We start from the raw sequence: 22,422 nt of genomic DNA, 5'->3' as shown, positions 1-22,422 counted from the left end.
GTTCTTCTAACAGTTCTAAAGCTTCGTACAATTTTAAGCGAGCATGAGCTGTCACGTAAGCCGCAATGATGACATTTCCAAAAGGGTCGTCTTGTACAAAGTCCAGATCTTCTTCGTAATTGACCAAGATCAAATCCTCTCGAACGACGTCCACGTGTTTCATGTATTTGGTTTTGTCGTGAATCATCTGGAAGTAGCGGGAAGGTTCTGTCAAATATTCCGTCTTGGGTAAACACGGTCGTTGTGCCATTTTACCCCACAAGCAATTTAACATCACTTTGGCAAACGATCGCCTGCCTTCGTTTTTTTCGATGTGGTCTAAAGAGATGCCTTCTTGTGCATAGTATTTCTCTTTGAATTGTATTTGGTCTTCGGGAGTGTGACACCAGGAAGGATAGCCGCTGACTTCTTGTTTCAGTTTCAAAAAGGGATCCACGTAGTCGGCGAAAATGCCTTTCTGAGTAGGGTCACCCTTGTGGTACTGTTGTGTCTTGGGAAAGTGGCAAATTTCGTACACTTCTAACAGTTGGTATCCCATGTCCAGAGCTTTGAACAATTCCACGCTGACCCAGGTTCCCGTCAAGGCACGTTCTTCCTGGCTGTGATGGCAAAGTTGGTCCTGGTTGCACGTTTCGGCACAAGTACGGCACAAGGGAAACATCAGTTTGCCTTGACAATGGTGAGGTAAGACGGGATGGTATAGGTTCGTGGGAGGCAAAACTTTGCACTTGATCAAGCCTTCGTATTGTCGAATGTTTTTCAGGTCGATGTGTTCCGTGAACAATTGCGGGTGCCCTACAGGAAAGCGACAATATTTGCACACGTAGGGATACAGCGAACACACGTCCAAGTATTTGATTTCTTCTCCTTTCTCTTCGTCGGCTTGGTACAGCAAACAGGTGGCATTGGTCCTTCCTCCGTACAAACTATCCCTCGGGTTCAGCGGGTCCATGAACTGGTAACTTTCCACGAGGCGTTTAAACTCGGGATCGGTTTTCAAACGGTGATCGTACTCGTGTTCCCACATTTCCACCACTTGGTATCCTTGCTGTTCTAACTTTAGGTGTCGCTGACAAGTGTCCTGGTACAAGTCTTCCATGGTTCGTTGCAAAAACTGATTTTTAGTGTCACGGTCAGGGTAACAGATGGGACATCCGTGAAATAAGCAACCGTTAAACTCGTACACGATCTTGGGGTTTTCTAAGTCCCAGCCATCTACCGAATACGTTCCGATGGTCTTTTCGCCTCCTCCGTTGCGGGCATGCTGAATCCATTTGTCTTCCTTGTCGCACAAGTAATGTAACCAACGTAGGGCTTTGACCGAGTATTGACGCTTGACATAGTTGGTCGTTTGAGGACTGATGACAGCCACGGTGTTTTCAGGCATGAATCGTTGGCGGTACACTAAGGAACACGCTTTGGCAATGGTGCAAGCTTCTTTCAAAGGATCGACCCCTCCGTGTTCCATGAACAGTTCTCGAAATTTTCCACAGCAACGTCGTAAAATGTCCACGTCGGAACGACAATACTTTAACATTTCTTCCTGAAAGTCGAAGGGGTCAGAGGCATGAGCCTGGTACCAAGCGTAGAAAGCTTCTCGTTGTTCGGTACGCATGTTGTCGGGGTCGTAATAGTGAGCCTCAGGCAAATGGGGTAGAACGGCGTGTTGATTGGCTTCCGTATTGAAAAAGTTTGGAAAGTACCCTTTAGCCATTTCTGTCATTCCAAACGTTTTAGGCATTCGACTCAAAGGCATGGCCAAGTAACTCATTGAATCTTTAAACTGCACTTGTCCCACTTGCATGAAAATGATTTTGGCTCCGTTCAAAATCACTTTAGGACGTTCGGTGCCATGTTCCGTATAGTACCTCAAAAGAAACTGTCCATCGTATCCGGAGAAATTGTGAGCCATCACCGTGGCATGACGATCACAATCTCCGTAACGTTCGATGTCCTCTTGGCTCCACGTCTTGTCGATGGGGTCTAAGACCCATCGGGCAAAATCGGCTAACGTGTTCGGTCCCCGAAAGATTTTTTCACGTCCTCCAGGAATCTTGCTGCAGTGAGGGCAATGACTGAAGATAGGTTCTTGAATGCACTTCTCGCACGCTCGATGAGCCACGCAGAAATTAGGAATGTGAATGCCGGTCTCTTGCATGCATTCGAAATCGAAAAAGATGAAATTGCCTTTCTTCTTGTGACCGTCCTCTTTCTCTGGTGGGGGTTGGTATTTTTGCGCGTAACATTCGTGTTCCAAGTCCACGATGTGGTGACAAATGTGACATTTTTTCTTTCCTCGACATACGTGTGCCTTGGCATTGTTGGTACGTATGCCTTGTCTACACGTAGGGCACAATCTCAGGAGTTGACAAGCACATTTCTTCTGTGAACCTTGTGTTTTCAAATGTTGTTGGTAACAGGTAGGGCTGACAAACGTGCGCAGACAAGTCGAACAAGGCACTGGTTCTTCGCTCAGACAGGGTGGAGAGGCCAAACATCCTGGGCATTTCCATCCACAATGCTTGTGTTGCTCTCGATTATTATAACCATAGTCACATTTCTCACAGTAATATCTGTATCCCAGGAATCCGGTGATACTGGTAATGGTATCGTGATGATAAACATGAATGTATTTTCCGTCCTTAAAGTCTTGGCCTCGAAACAACAGAGACCCGCGCATTTCTTGAGGGTGCACTTTCAAGGTGTAGCGTGGAGCTAGGGCATCTTGCAATTTTTGCATCTCAGGAATGCCACAGGGTGTGTCTTTGGACAGGCCAGCTTGTTGCAACAGGAGTTCTGCTTCGTTTCGTTGTTTGGCTCGATCGGATCGTTGAATAGTGTTCCAGGTTCTTTTCCATTCTGTCGTGTCGTTCTTGTTGGCATAGGTTCGTCCCACCACGATGGCACGGGCTAAACACATCTGGTCATGAGGATTGTGAATTTGGACAAGACTACGCTTAATGCTGCGAAGCTCGTTCACCAATAACATCTTTTTGCGTCCTGTCCCTTGAGGAAGAGAGACGTGGGTCATTTTCAGTGTGGCTTTACCATCGGTGATGTCAAACTGGTCATTAGATTGTTGTACGTGTTGAATCTTGTCCATGATTTTGGAAGGGGTTAGTTCTGCAGGTCTGCTAAACTCGATCCAAACAGGGGATTTCAAACCGTCGTGATCTATGGATAGTGTCAAGCGATCGTCTTCTTTGGGTTGACATTGTCGCTTGAGTGCGGTGAGCAAAGAATCCCACATCTCGGTGATAAACCCTTCTGCTTTCTCCAAGGGTACGTCGGACTTGAAATCTTTAAACTTCACCGTGTAGGTGTAAGCCGTGGTTCTAAATTTTCTAGAGGAGCGCTTTTCCGTCTCTCGAATGGAATAGTACTTTTCAGGGTTGACTAAGGGTGGTGAACTTGGTTTAGAGGGTTCGGATTCTGGTTCACTCATGTCCTCTTCAAAATCACTGGCATGAATTTGTGCCAAGATTTCAGCCCTGGTACGAGGCGATAGATCACGTTTCTGCCTCTTACTTTCTTCTTCTTCTTCTTTCTTCTCGAATGAATAGGATCGTTTCATCTTGAGTGCAAAACGTCAAATGACTCAAGTTTAAACACCATAGACTAATTTATAGTCTTGGCAAACCAGCGTTTATAAAAAGGGTGTGTCTTGTCCTTTCACTATTCATTTCACTCTCAAACCGAGGAGAACGATGGAAGAGACTACCCAGATGGAACGTTTCGTCAGAGCTTTGCGAGGGGTCATTAGAAAATTCTCTTCAGACCAGCCGACGGACTACTCTCCTTCCTTTCGAGATAAGAGTCAGGATACTTGCTATATCTGTCAGAAGAAAGGGCATTGGTCTTCAGAGTGTCCACACCGTCAAAAGAAAAAAAAACAGGGGCTAAAAAAGACAAAAGTCAAGATACCTGTTATTATTGTAAAGAAAAAGCACATTGGTCTCCAGATTGCCCAAAAAAGAAACAAGAGGAGTCAGAAGAAGAGAGGGATTCTTCAGAGGAAGAAAGAAGACAATTCTATTTAAAAGAAGCAAAGAAACAGGAGAAGAAAAGAAGGGAAGAAAATGAGGAAAAAACGGTGAAGAAATTCAAAAAACAGAGAGACTAAACAAGGAGAAAGAAGAAGTCAATGAACTTTTAATTAAAGTGTTCTGTGGTGAATTGGATTGTAAAAAATGGATAAAAGAATACATGAATGATATAAGGTAAGTGTCTTTGAGTTTTGATTTTAAAATAAGAAGCTACACTCACGCACTCATACACAGACACGTACTATAAGGGTAAAATGGGTGGGGTTTATTTTTGAGTTATTGGCAAATTGAAATTGTATTTCTTTTCGAGAAATGTGGGTGGCCTTGAAAAGGGCCTTTTTATTTTGGTGTAGGGATGAGTTTAACCAATCAACTTTAACTGCCTTAAGCCTTTGCCACGGCCAAGGCCTACTTCTGATGATTGGGTTGAAATCACTAAGGGTGGTACGACAGGCTTAGTCACAGGGTTGGCGTGTTTAGCTCGGGAAGGTCGTATTCTCTTCGGTCGTGATAAAGAAGTCTGATACATTTGTTTCAGACTTCTTAACTCCGCTAAAATGTCCAACAGTACCGTAGCCGTTTGATTTTCACCCTCTTGTTTCTTTGCTGCTACTTCTTCTTGCTGTTGTTGCTGTTGTTTTTTTCTTACCTCTTCTTGTTGCTGTTGCTGTTGCTGTAGGAGAAAAGCTTGTTCCGCTTCCTTTTGTCGTTGCATAAATTTCTCCAATTCTTCTTTCTGTCTCTGTCTAAAATTCTCCACTTGCGGTAATGAAGAAGGTAACGAAGGTTCCGGAACAAATTCTTGCGAGGTAAGAAAATCCACAAAATCCCAATGTACCTCTTCTGAAAGTAAGTCCGGGTTCCCTTGGGCAGTCTCCCCTGCTGGTGCACCCCAATGGATCGTTTTCTGAGTTTCCGTCATGTTGAATCACTGTCGCATAGATTGACTGCACACAAGCGCTAACGAATCTATATAGACCATGTGACGTCACAGACTGCTCTCTTCGGATTGGATGCGAGCTGACTGAATTTTGTAACGCGTGTTCGGATTGGTGAATGAATTCAATCCGTTTCAATCCTTCCTGTACCTATAAATAAGCGCAGTTCACTGCATTGATTCACTTGTTCTCGTCGCTTCAAGATGTGGACCGATGTGCAATCTTCTACGCTTGTGTCTTCCATGATGTTCCGGACGGACATGCTCATGTATGTCCGATCCAAGTGGACCGTTGTCCACAGGACAAACACCAGCCTGTGGATACGTAGGATCTACGTTGAAAGACAAGGATGCCTGAAAAGAGTGCTGATTTACGGACCAACAGTGAGACGTAGCCTAAGGACAAGAAGAAGACCAATGCGGTACCATTTATGTTAATGAATACATTAACATAAACCCAAAGGCCCTTTTCAGGGCCAGCCATATTTCTCGAAAAGAGATAGCCTTTCTATTGCCTACCCCTTTTTTTTAAAAAAAATTTAAAAAAAAAAAATCCCATATTCAATTCCCCTTTGTCCCTAAACAACCCCCAAACTCTATTCCCCATGTTAAATTCCCCTTGTACGTATATCGGCCCACAATTTTTTCCCATGTTAATTCCCCTTGTACGTATATTAACCCACGAGTTTTCGCCATGTTAAATTTCCATTGTACGTATATTCGCCCAGGGGTCTCCGTAATGCTAATTTCCATTGTACGTATAGTGGCCCACTTAACTACTGATGTCGTGACAAGCACAATGTACACGATTTCACAAAAGCTTAATTGTCCAAATTAGCATGATCTGACCAACTTGTCAGATTTACCTTCACAAGCTGCAAAGTGAGGGAAAGTAACGGTTTCCATTACTGTTTACTTGATCACTGTGCAGAGAATTCATTGTTATGCTCCGTTTAAACAATGATGCTGATTATGGTGGTAATGCTGATGATGTTCTGTAGTATAAGTAGTAGTAGTAGTAGCGGTGGTGGTAGTAGAAGTAGCAGTATAGTAGTGGTAGTGGTTATAGTAATAGTAGTAGTAGTATTAGTGGTGGTTGTAGTAATAGTAGCACACATCATGGATTCAGATATTTTAAATTGCAAGTAAAAAATTACCGTTGCTAAAATATCCTAATAAGATTTCATATCACAGCACACAAGCTTAAAATTAGACAACAACAATATTTATGATGGCGCTTTTTTTCTTCAATAATAATATAACTAAATTTCAAGCGTTCATGTTTTGCCTTGTATTTTTCTTCGAAACACAAACGGCTCAAAGGGTAAATAAAAACTAAAATCTACAAGTATAGCTGAAAGTCTAGAGTATCTTGTTTATCGGAGTATTTCTGATGAATGTCTGCGTAAATATCATAAATTTATTTCAAAAGTGTGGTTTTCAATACATTTGCAAAAGAGTGTATTCTCTTTTCGATCTGTCGACTTTAGCGAAAGTTTGAATCCTATAAGGCCTTACTGATGCTGTCTTCCATAAGTAATTTAGACGCGAGAAGGCGGCTAACATGATAATGGGTAAACCAGGACTCACTTGTCCGATTGATTCAAACTTTGTTTAGCCAAGTGTGAGGTGTGCATGTTCGTGTTGTGGCATGATGAGGACATGCACGGATACGTTCATTATCGTGTTGTGGCACGATGAGGACATGCACAGATACGTTCATTTTCGTGTTGTGGCACGATGAGGACATGCACAGATACGTCCATTTTCGTGTTGTGGCACGATGAGGACATGCACAGATACGTTCATTTTCGTGTTGTGGCACGATGAGGACATGCACGGATACGTGTTGTGGCACGATGAGGACATGCACAGATACGTTCATTTTCGTGTTGTGGCACGATGAGGACATGCACAGATACGTTCATTTTCGTGTTGTGGCACGATGGGAACATGCACAGATACGTTCATTTTCGTGTTGTGGCACGATGAGGACATGCACGGATACGTGTTGTGGCACGATGAGGACATGCACAGATACTTTTATTTTCGTGTTGTGGCACGATGAGGACATGCACAGATACGTTCATTTTCGTGTTGTGGCACGATGAGGACATGCACAGATACGTCCATTTTCGTGTTGTGGCACGATGAGGACATGCACAGATACGTTCATTTTCGTGTTGTGGCACGATGAGGACATGCACGGATACGTGTTGTGGCACGATGAGGACATGCACAGATACGTTCATTTTTGTGTTGTGGCACGATGAGGACATGCACGGATACGTTCATTTTCGTGTTGTGGCACGATGAGGACATGCACAGATACGCTATTGTTCAATATAGTCATAGCCTTCAGCACCTGCAAGAATAGAGTTTTCTGGCACATATACCAAGAGTTTTATTGAAGAAAATATTCATCCTAAATACTTATAATATGACACATTTTCTACGTCTGTATGGCCATATAAGTAATTTTCGTAACGTCTGAGATAGCCACCTATGCGAAATACTACCGCTCATGTGTTTTTTTTTTCCTCTTTCATATTCACTTTTAATCTCCACTTTAGGCAAATATATATGCAGTCTATTGAGCCTATTTCGCAACTGGTGAGCTGTGTCAACAAAGACAATTAAATCGTCTGCATACGACAACAAAAATAGTTTAAACTTTCTACCAACACTCTCGTTTCCTTCTGCTAAATAGGGTTTCCAATCGTTAAAAAATAAAGAAAAATGAAAGACGATAAAACTATACTATTGCGTACGCCCAGAGGACAATTAAACACATCGTTAGTAAGATTGTTGGACTTAACACATGCTTTTACTTCATATAAATTGATGTAATGATTCTTAATATGTTTCCACTAATATTTTCGCTAACTAGCGTTTGTTACAGTAGACGTTTCTCAATCTTATCAATAGTCAGTAAATACTGCATGACATCTACCACAAGGTTTTCTTAATTATTTATAAATAAATTTATAGAATAAAAAAATTATTATCCGCTTTACAATAACCCGCTCTAAATTATATTTCCTCTTTGCCCAGTAATTCGTTTCCGTCCACCCATTGATTTATTCCAATGTTTCAAATCGATGAAAACACTTTGATTAATACAGATAGAAGGCGAAGAGTTCATTTGAATCCCCTTTCTTCAAACTTGGGACGATGATGATGACGATGATGATGATGATGATGGCAATAATATTTAATTGTAGCGTAGGTCATCGAGCCAACTTATATGCAAGTATTAGAAATATGATACAACAACAACAAAAACTAGATTTGGCTCCTGTCTCTATTCTTAACCTATGAACTTTAACCCAGAAGCACATAATTGATTTTAAGGGTGAGTGAAACGGACACGAAGTGCGCGGCGAGTGAGACAAAGATGGGTTGGGCGAGATATGTTTAACGAAGCTATAGTTTGTAATTGTTTTGAATTTTAGCCTAATTGTTTTGAACTTTGGCACGTTTAACGAGTACCTTGGTTTATTTCCCAATCACAGTCGGTATGAGTAATTTGGTATTGTTGTAGTATCTGACATAATATTTTCAGAGTGTATTCGTATGTTGTATATTCAACACCAATGACAATATGTGTGTTGTATTGTCGTCAATTGGAAACGACTTACAACTGCCGAGTTGTATCGTGTAATTTAAAACAAAATATATACAGCCTGGCGACTCTTTTGTTCAAACAAAATATTTCCTTAGCCTCCGTTGTACACCTTTTGTTCTTTCAGTGACTCTCAATTTCAAAAGTATTTTCGTTGTCAAACTATGGATTTTCGCGGATGATCTATATTATTTTCTAAATGCGCTCACCCAAGAAGAATTTCTATTCAAGACAAACTGCAGCACTGAGTCCATAACCGTATGCTTGAAGCTTAAACCGTTATTCTCCCTGTACGAGTACCCTTGTAAGAAGGACACGAATCCAATAATAGTTGCTTCGAAGTGCGTTCTGAAAAGATGAACACGTTTGCTGAATTTCTGTATTTTTTGCGAGTTAGTAGAGCCAGTTGAGCGTTGGAAAATATCTGAAGATATACAATCAATTAGATTTATTTTTGTCTCTACTCATATCAAAGTAATATTAGTAACAAGTTGCAAAATAGTACAGTAGTTTGGAATAAACAAAACATTATTTTTAAGAACGAAAATAGACTATAATTAAAAGAAAAAAGATATATACAATGCAATGTAATATAGTTTCATTCCTTTAAGGTTATCCCTACTTTGTATTATCTTACTAGACGTAATAATAATAATGACAATAATAATAATAATAATAATAACAATAATAATAATAGCAACAAGTATCTAATAATAATAATAATAACAATAACAGCAACAAGTATATAATAATAAAAATAACAATAATAACAACACCATCAACAATCATATAATAATAATAATAATAATAATAATAATAATAATAACAGCAACAATGATATAATAATAATAATAATAGTAACGGTGGTTGTGACGGTAGAGGTAATAATAATTTCAATTATTGCAGGTACTCGTGGTATGCTTATTTACGGTTAAAGAAACGCAATGAAAATGTGGAACGTTTGCCCTTGATCTTATCTTGTAAAGATAAAGAATTTTTTTGTGTTGCCTTTCCATCCCAAAATAAGAAAAAAGTGCCTCCATTTCACTTGTACCGACATGTCAATATCACTTTCCATTTACGAGAGCGATGGACGTTTGGAGAACGGATAACTGGCTTAGTTATGTAGTGTCAGTGTTAAGAAAGCGATGAACGGTGAGGAACATCTAACTGGATTAGTCAGGTAATGTCCATGTATAATAATAAACATTCCGAGGCCAATCAAACCAATTTATTTTATGAATGAGCTTAAATAATACCTACACGTGGTAAAACACAGTCATCCTCTTGGTATTCAAATTTATGTTTGAATGGATCATTTGATCCTTTAGTTTTTGAGAATGTACTTCAATTTTCTTATGATCGGCATTTTTCAGTGTTTGTTTTCTTCTTTTCAAACGGCGGGTAAGTTAAATTTTATTTAACAAAACTCTCTCTATAATGCTATTCAGTGTTTCCAAACAAGCTTAGTACCTAAGTGCAGAGGACAGAATTAGAAACCTCTAAAATGTTGATATTCATTTTCTGATGAAAAGAAAGAGCAACGTTTATTTCCTAAATTGAAAATGATTAAATTACTAAAGATTTTGATTTTTTATTGTTTAAAGTTATTAACTAATAAAATACTGAATATAAATATGTTTTAAATTAAACGAAATTAACAGTACATTAATGAAATGATGTAATGTTGATAAAATCGATATGTTGTCCATGCCACCGTCTGATTTCCAATTACATTTTAAACATTTATCTGACAAAGTTCCAAGTCAAACCCAGTTTCAAATTTCTTTCAGATGTCTATAAAATTTACTACGTATGGAATTCAAATAGTTTTAAAACTTTCAATCATAAAATTGTCCATCGCATAAGGATTTTTATTTTAATCAAGATACAAAATAATCATTTATCTAAATAAAATACAGACCACAGTTTGGGATACGGAGTAAGTTAATTGTGTAAATAAATTTTACGTCATTTATAAGATGCATTTAACCAAACAATCTGACCGCTCATGTGGTGCTAAGTGACATCGGGTGTGGGAGGTCGCGGGTTCGCACCCCTGTCGAGTCATAGCAAAGACTTATAAAAATAGTACTAGCAGCTGCATCGCGTGGCGCTCAGCATTAAGGGGATAGTGTTAGGACTGATTAAAGCTTCGTTAAAAATCCAAATCTCTCTCTCTCTCTCTCTCTCTCTCTCTCTCTCACACACACACACACACACACACACACACACACACACACACACACACACATTTAACCAGTTATTTCATGTTATTATATCTTATATATGTTATGATATTTATCTTCTAATAAAACACATAAACTAGAATTATGTAGTCCGATATTAACAAAACTAATAATAATCGTTATAAGTAATAATTTTGTGCTAATTTAAGCTGGAACCTGCACACTTCCCAGCATGTTCCGGAACTCAGTATGGCACGATAGCACTAGAGGAGACCTGAACTTTACAAATAGCACCATGTCTGGGTGGCAGACGACAGCCTACAGTCAGAGCATTAGCCAATGGGAATGTTACATTGATAGCGCATATGAGTCGAACGGATTCCTTATATTCAAGTACGTTTCCCTTTTATCTGTAGAATTTCACGTATTATGTGCCATCCTATATAGTTCTGGGTCAATTCGAATGAGATTTATACACGTGAATAAGAATAAATAGTTAAATGTTTTAGTTTTTGTCCTCAACTCGATGATATATATATATATATATATATATATATATATATATATATATATATATATATATATATATATATATATATATATATATATATATATATATATATATATATATATACACGTGTTATTGAATATTGCTTAATCTTGTAAATTCTTGAAATTCTCATCCACGGTACGGAACCAGGGGATACGTTCTCTACTTGTAAAGGGTCTATTGAAATATCGTTCACACAAGCACGCACAAAAGCCCCACAGCTTACACATATCAAACTTTTTTCTCTTTTTTACAGGTCATTGCAGAAGGTTATATTTAGTGGTGTGAATTTCACTGGTTATTTGTGTATGCAGCTTACAAAAGTGACGGATTATTCTTATTACTACTACCTTTTATATAGTAAGTCGAATTATTGAAATATTTACTGTACTCGGTGTAAGTTGGAAAACTGCATAGATTCAGACCTACCGTCGAATAATTCTCAAGCAGTTCTGTGTCTACGCATTTTGTTAGAAGTAATTGGTAGAACATACAGTATATACCCTGATCTACCGACGCATTATCGACAGCAGATATAAAATCTATGTCGTTTGCAGTTGGACCGGTTATATATGCGGTAGTGAAATCAAGCGGATCAGACGTTATCGCGCGATCTGAGTGATAGCTGCTATCCTGTTAGAGTGTGTACAATTACGTTGGACACGCATAGTCATAATACTGAAACCGCTCAAGTATTAAAGCGGAGTCATACAAATTACCATCTTGTTCGACGATTCTGTAACTGTAAATCTGATTATAAGCGAATATGGGAACTTGAATCACGAGATATAATAGTTCATATTTTTTTCTCTCTCGTTGCTGCATGTCAATTGACCTTTAGCTTGTTTTCACTGGCACGTCCTTTCTGTACATAGTGTTTGACAATCAATGGGTTTGTTGCTGACATAATACTTTGGTCGGTATCTCGAAAATAATTCGGACGCATGATGAAAACTAATACTAATGACCAGTTAAATTAATTTAATATACTTATATATATATATATATATATATATATATATATATATATATATATATATATATATATATATATATATATATATATATATATATATATATATATATATATATATATATATATTATGTTTTAAAACTTTGAACAATAAGGTAATTTATGCCACCGTCTGATTTCCAATTACATTTTAAACATTTATCTGACAAAGTTCCAAGTCAAACCCAGTTTCAAATTTCTTTCAGATGTCTATAAAATTTACTACGTATGGAATTCAAATAGTTTTAAAACTTTCAATCATAAAATTATTAAATCACTTGAAAATGTATACAATATCGGTAGCTACTTTTCTTTCTGAACATGTTCTTAATATGGATCAAAATGTGGATATTCACATTATATTTTTTAATAAAGTTTTATATTTTCTTAAAGAATTATCAATTCAAAATAAGTATTATTTGTCCAAAAAAAAGTGACCAAATAAGCATGGACCCGTACCTCTCATTTCAGTGTTTAGGTTTTGTAAACTGAATCGGTTTTCCTATTAAGGCTTTTGCAAAATTTATACAGCAATATTTTTGTGGTTTTAATCAACGGATACGTCCATACAATATCGCTCGTGAAAGAGTTTTCGAGATGCTTTAAGCCGACTATATAATCACTTTTCACATACAGGATTGTTTATATTCTTTGTGTTATTTAATTTTCTGCGTATGAGATGCCGGTAACATCATGCGATTTGGCGCACAGGCAGAGGGTATCTAGTCTAAATAAGAATTAGTCGATTAGAATTTTGTGCGTGCAAACAAGTGAATTCAAAAGAGACAGAATAACGCCTGCATCTATCACTGTACTACAGTTAAGTATGGAGGCTACTATCTGCCATTTCACTTCTGTCAAAATGAGTGTACGAACAATATGTAAATTCACAAGGCACAAACACAGACCTGTGACCACAGTAAAAGGTAATCCAGGTTAGAATGCCGCCAAGATAAAGCTTTGGTCTCTTAATGAATATAATACTTTTGTTACATGCCATAGCAATGAGAAATAAAGGACAAAGAAAATAACCTATAGTAATTAACATGTAAATCATTTAAATATGCAATATATGAGTAGTGAATGGGGCCACCCTAGCGTCAAGGGGAATTAGCATTACAGACCCCCCCCCCCCGGCCACTCTAGCGTCAAGGGAAGTTTAACATGGAGAAAAACCCTGGGCCACTCTAGCGTCAAGGGAAATTGAACATGGGGAAAAACCCTGGGCCACTCTAGCCTCAAGGGAAATTTAACATGGAGAAAAAACCCTGGGCCACTCTAGCGACAAGGGAAATTGAACATGGAGAAAAAACCCTGGGCCACTCTAGCGACAAGGGGAATTGAACATGGGGAAGAGAGTTTGGGCTTGTCTAGGGACAAAGGGAATTGAACATGGGGAATAGAGTTTGGATCTGTCTAGGGACAAGGGGAATTTAACATGGGATTTTTTTTAAAAAAGAATTAAAAAAAGGGTAGGCAATCGAAAGTCAGTCTTTTTTCGAGACCTATGAGTGGCTTCTAATTTTTTCTATTTCTCCACCAACTTCTTATTTTCTCTCCTACACTCTTTCTCTTCTTTTCTTCCTCTTTTTTCTCTTCTTTCTTCTTCTCCTCCTCTTCTTTCTTCCTCTTCTCATTTTCTTCTTCTTTTTCAATTTTTTCATTCCATGTTCTTATTCTTATCCTTTCCTCTTCATCCTCCTTCTCCTCCTTTATTTCTTTCATCACAGCACTTATCATTTCCTTTACTTTTCTTAAGTTGTTAATCTCCATCTTTACTCGATGGGGGCTATAAGAATAGTGAGCTTCATTTAGTCTCACTAGCATTTGTTCCATCATGCCCAAATTGTCCAGGACGTCTTGCAATGTTTGCATTTTATCGAGGTGGTTTGAAGCCATCTTCTCTGTAGAATGGTTTGAACGACGAATACTGTGGGTTCTTATAGTGAAAGCGCGGACGTGATGGAAAACATCCCCCTAAGACATAAAATTGATATTACCTAGATCATGACCAAACAACGCGCGGACGTGAAGGAAAACATCCCCTACTTTTCTCATTTCATATGATCTACTATCCACATAAGTGAATCAGCAATAAACAAACCCCAAATCTACTATTTACACACGCAAATCATTAAAACGAAATCCATAATCTACTATCCACACAATCGTACGTGAGCGGTTACAAAACCCTAACTATACTCTCCACATTCGCTAACAAACAATAAACAAACCCATAATCTACTATTCACACAAACGTACGTGAGCGCTTACAAACACAAACACACAAAAACAAACACACAAACACAAACACATACCCTCACACAAGGAAAAAAAGAGTCAGTGTTTATATTCACACTACTCTACATACACACACACATTGGCAAATCGATTGTTATTTCTTTTCTAGAGTATTGGGTAGCCCTGAAAAGGGCTGTTTGTTTTTTTAACTCCAGATGCACCTATCTAATGATGACACCTTCCAGGCCTGGCACCGCACACACATCTTCTTCCGCAGTCTCCTTTTACCTTTCTTCTTGGGAGTGCAGAGGCGGGATAAGTGGCTTCAGAATCCCAATTTTTGTCTCTGGGATTCTGAAATTTTCTCTCTCCTTTTCCTCCTCTTCTTTTTTTCTTCTTTCCTCCTCCTCTTTCATCCTTGCCTCTTCGACAATGGCCTCCGCGGCCAGTTCATTTAGTATGCGCCTGGCATATTCCAGGTGCATCTGGAGTTCTAGCAGTTTCACAATTCTGGTATTCATTGTCTTGTCAACGAATGAACAGGGTAGCTAGACTGCCCAGCGAGTTTCAATTTATACTGAAAGCGCGGACGTGAAGGAAAACATCCCCCTAAAACAAAATTGATCTTACCTAGATCATGACCAAACAACGCGCGGACCTAAAAGAAACACTCACTCACTTTTTTATACTACCCATCACTATTCAAAAAATTTTCATTAATCACTTCAATATACTATCCACATACGCAAAGCAATCCAATCAAACCCCAAATCTACTCTTCCACACCTCAAACAGCAAAAAAAAAATAACATGATTTTAATCTACTATCCACACAAACGTACGTGAGCACTTACAAACACACAGTCCTATACACAAACACATACACTCACATCACAAAAGAGTGAGTGTTTATATTCACACTACTCTACCTACACACATTGGCAAATCGATTGTTATTTCTTTTCTAGAGTATACGGTAGCCCTGAAAAGGGCTGTTTTTTTGTTTGCTATGGCAATCTTTTAGTTTCTAAGAATGCGACGTCCTCTGAGGATAGACTTTCTGACGATAGGTCTGCTTCTTCGGAAAGAGAAGAAGAACTCTTTGGTGTCGATACGACAATCGACAAAGCCTCTGTCAGGTTCAGGTTCCTGCTGCTGCTGCTGCTGTTGTTGTTGCTGTTGCTGCTGTCTCTGAAGTCTGTACTTCTCTGTCCATTCTTCTTTCTCCCTGTTCACTTCTTCTCTGAAGAGCTCTTCTATCAGGTCTTCAGTGACTTTTAACATTCTCACATTCTCTATCTCTTCTGGCTTCGGTATCAGACTGTGTCTGACCCTATGCAAATTCACGTAGGCTTCGTTGAGTTTAGCTAGTTTGGAGCACATCTTCGTAGGAGGATGAGTCGACAATGGATGGTTAGACTGGAAACTCCCCCGGTTCTTAAAGTCAAAGCGCGGACGTGAAGGAAAACGTCCCTCTACGGTTTTCGAGCCGGAACGTTCAATGAGTGTCATGAGAGGGATAGTAAGAAGTCAAAGAGCATGAATCAACATTCTTATAGCCAAACAAAAGACAAAGGCATTTTTTTCAAAACACAACATTTTTTATTCAAAATCACTTAACACTAACCAACAACTATAACATTTTTAACAATAATCCAACAATATAACATCAAACATTTTTTTTAAATGACAAACATTTTTTTTCAATTTACACATTATTTTGGACAGGGTTGCCAACGCTGTGAATGAAAATGTGATTTCCATTGTTGGAAGTCATTAGGCCATTGATGGACACTACGTTTCCTAGCTTGAGACAAAAGATAAGCATAATGGTCACAAAACCATTGATCTACTTTCACATCATTTCTAGAAGAAAAACGAGGATCAAAATGAGTCACTAAATGTTCTAAGGAATAACCCAGGCTGCGATGATGCAGAAAATACACACAGTACTGTCCACACACCAAGGAATCTGTGCCTTGTAATTTCACATTATTGAATCGAGTGGTTTGAGCATTTCTTCTCATAAAGTCAATGATATCGTCTTCCAAAGGGGGCAATCCGTACGAATCGAAATATTCCACACATTCTTCTTGAGGAAAGTAAACGGCTACCCAATGGGTTCCTGGGAGATGACTGTCGTCCGTGTTGATCACATAAGCTTGATAGTCTTGAGGTTTGCGATGAGGGAGTTCATCTTTAGCACAGACGACAGGATTCCAAGAAGCCGTATACGAACTGTGGTTCAAAAGGTAATAAAGTTCCCAGGTATCCATTGATCTGTGTGTTTTTTTTCTTCACAGGTAATGATAAGTCATCAATTCGATCCTGACCTTTTGCTTGAAAATGTCTGACAAGTAAAAGGCGTTTGGCTCCGACTTCTTATTCTGGTCAAAGAGAGATTCGATGCGACGGCGCTCCAAAGACGTTAATGGAGGAGAAGAATGTTTATCCAAGCCTTTATACCACTCGTTCAACACGAACTCTATCTCGATGATACCCCTACCTTTGTCCAGATATTCGTCCAATTTTTCTTCTTGGCTCAACATCAGACATTTATCGTGTTGAATTTGACTGGGATGATCGTTGTGACATCCATAGCACTCTTCCTTGATCAATTCTTTCATTACATCTGTCAGGAATGTAGCAAAACAGGAAACTAAATGGCCATCTTGACTTCATCATGATCACTTCTTCGTCTTTGTCTTGGGATTCTTCTTCCACAGTTTCCTCACATTCCATGTCTAAAGTTTCTCCACTAGGTAAAGAGGGATAACAGTCTTCCATGGCTTCTAATAATCTAGAATAACTTCTCTCAAACTGTTGATTTCTATGGTATTATCGAATTCTGCATACAGGATGACGTTCACTGTGTGCTCTGCGGGTAAAGGTTCTCTAAACTGAAGTTCCACACGAATCTGGCCGGATTTTATAGGGTGGAAATGTCCCTCGTCGCTGCCTTGGTCTGGAGTGAAATCGAAAGCCCACAAAGCATAGCCTCCTGCGTAATCCTCGTATGTAATACCGTGACTGGTGTTGGTTCCTAACTGTCCGGTAGCTTCGTACAGGGACAAGTACGATCTCAAGTCATTCATTATATTGGGAGAAAAGTCAGGTTCGAAAGGTCGGGTACACAAGGTCTTGCCATCGCGACTGACTTCAATTTTGGACACTTTGTAATGATGAAAGTTGAAAGGATTTTCGTGGTAGGCTCCGTTGAAGGCTGAATTCTTGACAATACCAACAATCAAACGCTTGGGTAACTGTCCTTGGAATAGATGATCTTCGATCATGGATCGCTGTCCAGCAGGAATAGTGAACGTTTTCACTTCCACGCGTCGGATCGGATACTTGGCGTCGTTCTGCTCAACGTCTGACTGACGTCGTTTCCCACTTTAGGTAACACTTCCACACGACGCACGTAGAGTTTGGCTTCTTGGATGACGGTTTTGTAAGTGGAATTTTCTGCAGCCATCAAATGGAAAGCGGCACTTCTGCGATTCAGTCTCAAGCGGATATCCACCCCGTTCAGCAAATACTTTTCTTGCAACCACATGTCCAAATGTAAACGATCCATCAGTTCTAAACTATGACTTTCAGTAATTTTCTTTCGTCGTTCTACAAATCCCGTTGGATTTGAAGCATCCCCAGCAAGTGTAATGCCGTTGAACTTAGTCGCTTTGTCAAGTTTCCATACCAAGCAAGCATCCAGATGAGTGTTCTTGGCTTCTTTTCCGTACGTCAAGAGATTTTCCAGGTACGCTCGGTAAAGGTAAGTATCCATGCTGCTGCTGACCAGTTTGTTATTCAAGTACAAGTCCACTGAGCTAAATAAGGAATGCATGAAATTATTGACGGGAGCTACTGCTTCATCAGCGTCTAGGTTAGCGTTGGGTGGATCGATCACTTTCATTTTCAAATACAGGTAACTGCTATTCAGATCGATGTAATCTTCGGGTTGTCCTTTGATTTCAAACTCGATGGGAGCGGAATCGGTCAATGAGGAGACGGGGTTAAATTCCACCCACTGGGATTCTTGCATCGTCATCATGGTGGGGGGGGGGGGGCATGGCAAACAGATCCAGTTCCGTCTTGGAACAGGCGCAAGATTCTCGGTGCATCATTTTTTTTCTGTGTCTCAATAATCGAAAACGTCTAAGTCTCGAACGGTTCTTCTTTTCTTTGTCTTTCTAGCTTTAGAAGTGTGAAGTCTGGTGAAAGGGTGTTTTCTTCGTCGTCTCTTTCTGCCTTGTCCTTGCTGAATGCCTGACTCGCTAGCATGCAGGGCATTTATAGGTGTGTCTCGTCGGCCTAAAATGTCTTTGCCCGTTTGCAGCAAGACATTTTTGCCAGCCCTCATGAAGGCTTCTTTAGGGTTTTGTTTGTCGATGATGACATTTTGGAGAAATTCTTTGCCTTGCGTCAGTGCCGCATCTTTCAAGGCGTGCAATCCGCGTGTCACTATCGGTTTCAACACCGGGGCCACCGAACAAAAGGCCAATTTTAACATATCTCCTAAACCGTGTCCTCGCTGTCGAGCAACCCCTCGGTACACTGGATACACGACTTACGAGTCGTGAGAGAACCGTTTTCGAAAATGGAGTTTCACCGTGACTTCTCCTTTGGTGAATGAAATATTTTGTCCCAGATCTCCTTTTATAGCAATGTTGACCGTGTCCAAATACGACTTGCTGACAGGCAAATAGTGAGGATGTACAAATTCGCGGTGGACGTGATAAGTGTTTCCACCTTCCTCGTCAGCGTTCGTGGCAGAATCCACTTTGAAAGGAATGACACGCAGTAACGGCACAGAGGTGTGTCCCTCCACGTTGTACTCCACCACATCGGAATACACGAACATCAAATTCAGTCCTTGGCTCAGTTCTACCGGGGCACGAATTAACTTGCTAAAAGACTCGTTATCGTAAATGATTGGTAATTCCTTTTTCTTGATCATGGCCATTCTCATGTCCATGTCTCCACCCAACATGTCAAACAATTCAGGACAAAATAAAATGGACAGGATTTTACTCCCGTCAAATTTCGTCAAGAAGCGACGAGCTGCTTTGTGGTATTCCATGGTGACACTTTTTTTGACACTTTCCAAAGCTTTCAGAAACACAACATTAAACCTGGAGGCTATGGTGCTGACCAAATGTTGACCACTAAAGTAATAGCCTGGAGGAATGAACAAGTGATAGGTGGTGTACTTTTGATTTTTTGTACCAGGGGTTTTCTTGTCATATTTGCCATAGGTATCCAAGTACTGTTCCAATGGTTCGTCATGAACTTCCACATCAAAAACATTTTGATTGCGAAGGACATTGAGAACTTGGGTAGGGTGAATGATTTCTACTAAAGCCACTTCCCCATGGGCTTCGTGATCTAATGGGATGGCCTGAGGTAATTTGGCCGTGTAACAGCACAACGTGTTGTTGGGAAACACCTCCATGGAACTGTCACTGGGTAAGGTTAAGTAAAATTGGTTTTGGTGACTCATAATTCCAGCGTTCTGTGGCTGTCCGAGGGGTTACTGGACGTCAGAGGCGTGTCGTTGTTGTTGTTATTGGACTGGCGACTGACACTGGCACTGGACACAAGGTTCCCGTTCGAGGAGAATTTCAGGGAGGGATTGGGAAGCAGGTAACCGATGCAACTGCTCAATAAAATGGTCCACAATTGTTTGTCTCCTTGTTGCAAACTCAGATTGGCAATGGCTGCTCCGATGACACAATACACCACGAAGATTTGGCAGAAAAAGACGATTTGCGTTTTAGGCACACGTTCTCCGCACCACACCCACAAGGGTTGTTTTGTAAATCTTGTAGAGAAGAACTGGGTGTAGGATTGGTAGCCGTAGTAGCTGCGTCTGTGTGAAAGGGCATGATGGTCACTTCTTTTTATAGTCGATGACTTGCGAAGCGTTGATCCAAGAATCAAAACTGGGTGGATATCCTTTCCAACGTACTTTGACTTCTTTGACATGTCGTTTGCCCACTTTACGGGTTCTGCGTTCGAGAATGCTTTCGATGTCGTACACGTCGTCTTCTTTTCTGGTGACACGTTGTAACTCGGGCAAATAAAACGTTCCTTTGAGCACTTCTCCGTTCATGTCTTCCAATTTATAGATGGCAGGATGACGGCCATGCACTCGTCCAGTGACACGAAACAATTCGGTGGTCCAGTTAGGTAAGTAACCTTTGTCGAAAGTGCATTTGGTTTTGCCATTGCGTACCCAGTCTCCTACGGTCAACATTCCACTTTTCTTGGGGACAGCCCTCGTCGGGGACGTACCAAACAGGCGCTCAAACACCAACACTTCGTTCTCGGGAGTCACTTCTTGCGGGGCACGTCCGATGCTTCGATGGTAAGGTTGGTTGTACGCTTGCACCAGGTGCGGTAAGATGTCGATGTACTTCAGAGTGTGGTGATGCGTAAAATATTTCCACATGCGTTCTTTCAAAGTGCGTTGAAAACGTTCCACGATGCTGGCTTTGGTTTCTGGATTCTCGGTGGTAAAAATATGAATGTCACGTTTCTTTAATTCTTTTTGGGAAGCTTGGTTCAGAAATTCGGTGCCTTTGTCCGTTTGCCATCGAAGAGGGTGACGACCGCTTTGTTTCAACACCCGTTGCAGGGCTCGCACTAACTCGCTGCTCGATTTGGAAGTCAAGGGCACGACCAAGGCAAATTTGGAAAAGACGTCGATGACACAAAACAAATATTTGTAGCCACGATTGTAGCTGGCCAAATGAGAGGCATCGGCTAAATCGGCTTGCCATTGATGATCGATGCCTTCCACTCGGGTGTGACTTCTGGCAAACTTGCGTCGAATGGGTTTGTGTAAAGTGTAGGTAGCTTGTTCTTGTAACCATCGTTGCACTTGAGGTAAACGGAGACTTTTCAGTCGAGTTTTGGCAGCACGATACAATTTTTGAACTCCTGCGTAACCTGCAGGATGGGAGGGATCGTAGTAAATGCTGGCTAAGACTTTTTCCATTTTTTTGGTGTGTTAATAAGTCACCCACTCTTCGGTGATGCTACTTTGGGTGGGTCGAAAGGGTGGTTTAGAAACGGATTTACGTGTCCGATGGGCTACGGGAGTAGAAGTCGAAGGTAGTGGTGGTGGAGGTGTCAATGTAATGGCTTTGGTTTTCTTTTCTTTTTTCACTTCTGGTTTCCCTTCTTTCTTTTTCACTTCTGTCGAAGGAGGAGTGGACATCATCTTTTTAACCCAAGCTTTCATTTCTTCTCGTTGGGGTGTGGGGGACGGGGTCAACAAGGATGCTGCAATCTTACTCGAAATGGGAGCTGCTGACAGTGTTTGAAACACTTCTCGCATCTCTTCTTCCTCAGGTCTTCGTGGGGTAGCATCTCTGGTGACCCCTGGGGATGGTAGCGGTGGTGGTGGTGGTAGTGATGATGGTGCTGGACTTTTCATCAAGGTCTTAAAATCTTTCAGAGTGGGTAGAGCTGTTTCGTCTAAAGCTTTCTGGTGAAAGAGTTGCAGTTGTTGCAAGAGTTGACCGTACTTTTGCGATTTTTCTGTTTCGGACAAATCTTGGCGATCCATCAAGGACTGCAATTCGTGTTGTAACTGGGACATCTCGCTCAAATGGGGATTGGGAGGTAAATGCGGGGTGCGTTGTTCTTGCCACCGATGGTATTCCATCCATCGTTTGTAAGGCACTAAAGCTAGTTTTCGTCCTTCCATGGGGTTGTCAGGGGTCGATTCTGAGATCTTGGGACTTCAGAGCATCTTTTTATCTTGCTCCCACCAGTCCTCCCAACATGGTTCCCAAGACTCCTTTCAGTATGGGGC

General features: G+C 40.4%; 1 protein-coding gene across 1 annotated transcript in view; it reads left to right on the top strand.

Moving 5' to 3' along the window:
- Nucleotides 1–9,910: 9,910 nt before the first annotated feature.
- The window catches only part of LOC149796982 (uncharacterized), a 33,537-nt gene continuing 21,025 nt past the window's right edge, over nucleotides 9,911–22,422 (top strand). The window contains exons 1-3 of the mRNA XM_089960677.1: nucleotides 9,911–10,012; nucleotides 11,007–11,190; nucleotides 11,604–11,707. Of these exons, the coding sequence (XP_089816803.1) occupies nucleotides 9,949–10,012; nucleotides 11,007–11,190; nucleotides 11,604–11,707 (352 nt within the window). The 5' untranslated portion in view covers nucleotides 9,911–9,948. The remainder of the gene's footprint in view (nucleotides 10,013–11,006; nucleotides 11,191–11,603; nucleotides 11,708–22,422) is intronic.

This window comes from Sinohyriopsis cumingii, chromosome 6 (genome assembly GCF_028554795.1).
Source record: "Sinohyriopsis cumingii isolate HCF-2022 chromosome 6, ASM2855479v2, whole genome shotgun sequence".
Taxonomy (NCBI): domain Eukaryota; kingdom Metazoa; phylum Mollusca; class Bivalvia; order Unionida; family Unionidae; genus Sinohyriopsis; species Sinohyriopsis cumingii.
The sequence above is the reverse complement of the archived record's forward strand: the minus strand, read 5'-3'. Positions and strand labels throughout refer to the sequence as shown.